At 39.5% G+C, this 6,634-nt stretch overlaps 1 protein-coding gene across 1 annotated transcript; it reads left to right on the top strand.

The window, feature by feature from the left end:
* Positions 1 to 4,569: 4,569 nt before the first annotated feature.
* LOC107492770 (uncharacterized) lies at positions 4,570 to 5,187 on the top strand. The gene has a single exon (XM_016113828.1). It carries the CDS (start codon positions 4,570 to 4,572, stop codon positions 5,185 to 5,187), a length of 618 nt encoding a protein of 205 aa, XP_015969314.1.
* The last annotated feature ends 1,447 nt before the right edge of the window (positions 5,188 to 6,634 follow it).

Genomic DNA, 6,634 nt, shown 5'->3' with positions numbered 1-6,634 from the left:
CCTGTTTTGTTAAATAAATAATAATTTTTGTGAATAATGTAAACAATAAATTTTAGAATTGACCCAATAAAATAAAAAATATTCCACTCTTAAATTATCTTATAATTCTTAATATTAGGATAATCATTCGTATACTTAGTGAATTGAACATTTATTCATTGTTAATTTTGTATGAGTAAACTGAATTAAAATAAATAATCATCTAATTAAAAATCAACATAATCATTTACATACCTATTAAATTAAACATCCGATATATCTATTGTTCACATTATTTAATATCCTCATTGTCTACTTATATCTTTTTTAATTAATCTATTAACTTATAAATTTTTTTTCGGTGAGTAATTTTTGTCAAAGAATAGATTTTTTTAACTTTTTTTTTTAAATTATTTAGTAAGTATAATTTTTTACTTTATACTCTTTAAATAAGACATATATATATAATATTAAATAATAAAAACAACCCTTTATTAAACAATTGAAAAAAAATAAAAAAAATCCATTCCGATCCTTGTCATACCTTGTTTATGTTAGCATAGATTTTTTGAAATAGTGAAATATTGAGATTTTTTTTTGAAATAAAAAGTTTAACACAATAAGGTGGAATATTTAAAAAGTTTAGAGTTACAATATAAACATTAAACAAGAAATTATAGTTATCTCTGACATTGTCATTAACAACTAGACGGAATAAAACTAACTCACTCTTTATAGTTTCTAATCGACTTGGTAATAACTTCCGCAACGCATGTTTTTTGATTATTGAAAATCCTGACATTCCTTTTTAACAACGTATTTCAAATGATAGCAAAAAAATCAACCAACTACCTGTTACGTTCGACTTTTTTTACCGGAGCTCCTGTCCAACTCTTAAAGTGTTACTTAATGGTTGCTGAAAAAGACCAAAATTTATTATAGGCGTATAACCAAGCACACTACCACACCTGCCACGTGAACTCACAGCCAATGAATAAGTGGAAATCATTCTCAAGTTTTTTTTTACATAAAATACAAATTATATCTCTGTGATTAATAATGTCCAATCTAATCAATCTTTTCTTAGCATTGACCCTGCTAACTAACATAAATCAGGTGAATAACTCAACTCTTGGTGGTATTAGTCCTCTTCATATAGATCTAGTGAAACTATAACTCGTAATGTCTTTTGGAGAGTCTCAGCCTGCAAAGCTTGCACAAATAAATTAATAAAATAAATTTTTGATCTATCAAATTTTCATACTATTCTGTCATCTTTTTCACTTGTTAATTTGACAAATTGTAAAATTTTATAAAGTTGGTTAATTAATTCTAACTCTTATTAAAATAGTACTTCTCTCCAATAAAAATTTTATATTCATTTCAATCCATCGTAGAATCTATAATCCCCTATTATAGATCCGACTTAATTTAAAACCGAGAAATATTGAGATTGATTTTACTAATCTATTATTCTTAATATATATATACCAATATGCCTCATCAGTCTATACATAGGTTTTAGATTTTGCATGCTGTCAATCAACAAGTTTAATTTAGAGTTCAGGCATTAATTCTTGCTGTCATCATGGACGTATCGCTAATTGGAAATTTAGCATTAAATTATACGAAGATCGTTGACCTTTATTTTGAAACGAACATCACCTCCTTCTCGTGGCATAGAACATTATCCATGCACCCTCATGCCTCTTTGGCTAGTTGACATTCTTAACTAATCAAATTATTGCAATTAATTAATTGAATCTTGTGGGTAATTAAAGATACCCTTTAAGAAACAAAAACAATAAACAAAATCTAAAACATCATTAATTTATAATATTGGATGAAGGGAGAATCTTGCCCTTGTTAGTCTGTTCAAGGAAGGTATTCTTTCAATCTGAGTTTTTTTTTTAATTATTTTTTGGTTTTCTATTCAGAGAACTTATTATTATTTTTAATAAAATAAATAAAAATTATATATGATTAATATATATATATATATACATACAAAAAAATTTATTTATATATTAAAATTAATTATTAAAATTAATTATTATATAGTTAATAACTTATTTTTAATATATATTTTATATTAGTAGATGATTTTAACATTTTATTATTATAATTGATATATACTATAGTTGTGGTCAGCTTATATTTGATTAAAATTAGGATGCATTGAACTTAATCACAAGGATAACATGTCACAATCATAGAAAGTGTAAAAAATTGCAGTACCGTAGACCAAAGAGTAAGATAATCAACAAGCAAAGAGATTTACATGATTAACAGATTTATAAAATGAAATACCCGCATTTTCAACTTGTTAAATTTATGTCTGGATTAAGTTTTTTATTTAATTTAAATAAGTTGTTCAAAAATTTGAAGTACTAAATAATGATTATATATTTATATTATTGCGCGTCGAACTACTCTGGGCTATGGTATCTTATCACTGGAAGCAAACTACAAAAAATGCAATTTGGAATATTAAATGCTCCCCATTCATTTTCAAAGATGAAGAATAATCACTTATGTCAACATCCAAAGCCTTTTTTTATTCTTTTTTTTTCCCAATTTCTCAAACTACATACTCGGCTCACTTGAGAGTTGAGATTAGCCATTAAAATTTTTTGGAGAAAATTGATTAGTAAGTAATAGTTGCTTGTAGAAACTATTGCCATATATGAAAGTATTAAACACTTTTTTCTTATTAATTAAGAAAAAAGAATTTTTCATAATTCACGACATATAACTTGTTAAAATCATACGCCTTTAAAATAATTAGAAATAAATTTCAACTTATACATACTAATGGTTTTTTTCGTTCATGAGTTAATTCCATGTAAGGGTGTATATGGGTCGAACCACACTGGGTTTGGCTTAACTCAGATTTGGCTTGAAATATAGACCGGGCCTAATGTTTGGACCTTAACCCGATTCTAGACCCGATGAAACCTACGCACATTCGGGTCGGGTGAAAACTAGGTAAAAATCGGGTGAAAACCGGGTCTTTAGCATATAAAAATTACCTAATCTCCAACTTTTATTTCACAATTCACATAGTAAAATTCACTTAAAAAAATATAACAAAAACCAACCTTTCTCTAAAATTAAAGCATAACCATAATCAATACTAATATTGTCTAACACCAAATATTAAATCAATACAAATAACACAATATTATGCATTAGTGTAAAGTCTTATGCATTTTAAACATAAAACATTAACTTATAATATTATAAATGACTAATAACACAAAATATTAAGGTTTACAATATTTAAATTTCACATAAGAATAGTCATCATCCAATATAAAATATTAATTGTGTATGATGACCGGGCCATCGGGCCGAATTCAGATGACCTGAGCTATGCCCCGGATCCGACCTGAAATAATGACCGTGTCTATTTTTGAGACCCTTACCCGACCCTAAACCCGATGAAATCACACTAAATTAGTCCCTAATGTGTTCGGGGCCAAGCCGGGTCTTCGGGGCGGGCCGGGCCATGTACACCCCTAATTCCATGTATATTTTAGCTTCGTAAAATTATGATTAGAAATATATTTATTGTTACGGCCTGGCCCATGCCACTCGCGGGTCGACCCGACCCTCTGATGACCCGACCCGAACAGTCGGGCACGTACCGCTCGCTACGCGACCCGGACACGCGTCCTTGACAACTCTCCACTGCAGCTGTGAGGAAGCTTCGAGGAAAGTGGGCCTGTCCTTGAAGGGCCCACCTCTGACACGGTATAAATGGGGAAGGACCTGCCCTTCCACCAAGGTACGTCACACACTGCCTTACCCTCTTTTTCGCCTGCACATTCGACTGACTTGAGCATCGGAGTATCATTGCAGGTGACACCCCCCTCTTCGTCGAGAGCTCGGAACGTCGGTTCCCCATCTTGTCCTCCCGACCCATTCTAGATCACGCCCCAACGATCCACACGAGGATCACTCCAAACCGTCTGGTACCCGACCTACTGAACATTGGCGCCGTCTGTAGGGAACCACGCGACTGAATGGAGATCGTGCCAGGTCCAGGAGACCAAGGCCGCCCGGGAGGTCTTGAGGGGGCCGCCTCCGTCGCCTACCCCCGAGAGCAGTTAAGATCCCCTCCACGACGAACCGAGCCACAACAAAGAGTCCATGAAAGACGCCCCTTCGGGGAAACGGGTAGCGATAGCGCCATGATAATGCAAGAGTTGCGCCATAGGGTGCAGAACCTGGAACGCCAATTAGCGGATCAGGAACGTCAACAAGAGGCCTCCGACCCTGACTACTCCCAATCCCCCGAAAGTCGAGGCAGAGCCTCCCACCGAAGCAATCGCTCCCGACTTACTCCCGTCTCAGGATCGGAATCGGAAAGTAGCCGGGAGGACCAGGAACGTCCTAGGAGACGAAACGATACAATCATCTACGCTCGGGGTAAACGAGCGTGTGTCATGAGACGAGACCGTGAAAATGGAGAAGAGAGGTCCGAGAGAACGCGATGACCCGTCATCATGGGCGCCACCCCATTCCACCATTCTATCCTCGAGGTTCGGTTGCCAAAGCACTTTGATAAACCAGCGGACATGAGGTATGACGGGATACAAGACCCGAATGAACCTAGAGGGAGTGGGAGATGAGGTAAGGTGTCGCACTTTTCCGGTCACCCTGGCTGGCCCTGCGATACGGTGGTTCAATAGCCTCCCGCAGGGCTCCGTGGCCGGTTTCTCGGACATCAGCCGCGCCTCCTTAGCACAATTCACCACCAGAATCGCAAAGGCAAAACACCCGATCAATCTGCTCGGCGTCACTCAGAAAGCCGACGAGACGACCAGAAAATACCTAGATCGTTTCAATGACGAATGCTTGGAAATAGAGGGGTTAACGGATTCGGTGGCGAGTCTATGCCTGACCAATGGACTTCTCAACGATGATTTCAGAAAGTATCTCACCACTAGGCCAGTCTGGACGATGCAAGAGATCCAAACGGTGGCACGCGAATACATTAACGATGAGGAAGTCAGCCGAGTTGTGGCTGCCAACAAGCGGCAACCCTCGTACACTCAGCCCAGGAAACATGGCAACGAAGAACGACAGAAGGAGCACGCCAGAGATGGCGGCCCGAGCAGAACACCTAGACCATTTCCCCGTGTGGGGAAGTTCACCAACTATACCCCCCTCACTCTCCCCTTCATGGAAGTCTACCAATAGATAGTTGAGAAGGGAATCTTGTCGAAGCCCCGTCCACTGAAGGATCGGACTGGCGGTAACAAAATCCTGTACTGCGATTACCATAAAGGCTACGGACATAAGACGCAGGACTGTTTCGACCTAAAAGATGCGCTTGAACAAGAAATTAGAGATGGAAAACTGGCTGAATTCTCCCATCTCATCAGGGAACCGAGGAGACGTGGTCGTGACCAAGACGGGGAAGACAGGTCCTGAACAGCGAAGCAGCGGCAAGAGCCAAGGGACGAGGACCAAGGTCTTACCATAGTAAACATAGTGATCGCGAAGAACACAGCCCCAAGATCAAGATCAGCACACAAAAAAGACACGAAAGTTCTGGCGATCTCCTCTTCACCCTCACAAAGTTCTAAAAGGGCCCCGTCCATTTCCTTCGGACCAGAAGATCAATGGTTCAACGAGATCCTGGAAAATCCCCCCATGGTCATTACGGCCCGGGTGGGAACCGGCCTCGTCAAACGAATTCTTATAGATACAGGGGCAGACTCAAACATTATGTTTCGAAACGTTTTTGACGCGTTGGGGCTACGAGACACCGACCTAATGACTCACCAACACGGTGTCGTCGGGCTTGGCGATCACTTCATCAAGCCAGATGGCATAATTTCTCTACCGGTTTTCCTAGGAGGTGAACAAGGACGGAGATCGGTTATGGCCGAGTTCGTAGTTCTACAAGACTCCACAGCTTACAATATCATCTTAGGGAGGAAGACCATCAATGAGGTCGGCGCAGTGATCAGCACAAAACTGCTCATCATGAAGTTTGTCACGGACAACGGATTTGTAGGGTCCATAAAAGGAGAGTTGGAAACGGCGATCGCTTGCGACAATGCCAGTCTCTCCCTGAGGAAAAAATCCAAAGAAGCGTCAGGAGTGTTTCTTGTCGACTTGGACGCCCGGATCGACCACAACCCCAGACTTGAACCAGAGGGGGACCTAGAGAAGTTCAGAGTTGGGGACACAGAGGAAAAGTTCACATTCATTAACAGAAACCTCCCACATGAATTGAAAGAACCTTTGGTAGAGATGATCAGAGCCAACGGCGATCTGTTCGCCTGGACGCCAGCTGACATGCCAGGCATAGACCCACATCTTATGTCGCACCACCTGGCCGTCAAACCTGAAGCCCGGCCAGTGGCTCAAAGGAGAAGGAAGATGTCGCAAGAAAGGGCAGAGGAGGTGGCCAGGCAAACGGCCAGCCTCCTAGAAGCAGGTTTTATCCGAGAACTAGACTACTCGGATCTTAACAAGGCGTGTCCCAAGGACAGCTACCCCCTTCCTAACATTGACGCGCTCGTCGACGCGGCGGCAGAATACCGGTACCTTAGCTTCATGGACGCCTATTCCGGCTACAATCAGATAACGATGCACCGGCCTGACGAGGACAAAACAGCATTTATAACCCCAAAAG

The sequence above is a fragment of the Arachis duranensis genome, chromosome 6 (assembly GCF_000817695.3).
Source record: "Arachis duranensis cultivar V14167 chromosome 6, aradu.V14167.gnm2.J7QH, whole genome shotgun sequence".
Lineage (NCBI taxonomy): Eukaryota > Viridiplantae > Streptophyta > Magnoliopsida > Fabales > Fabaceae > Arachis > Arachis duranensis.
Note: the sequence above shows the minus strand (reverse complement) of the source record. Positions and strands in the feature narration are given on the sequence as shown.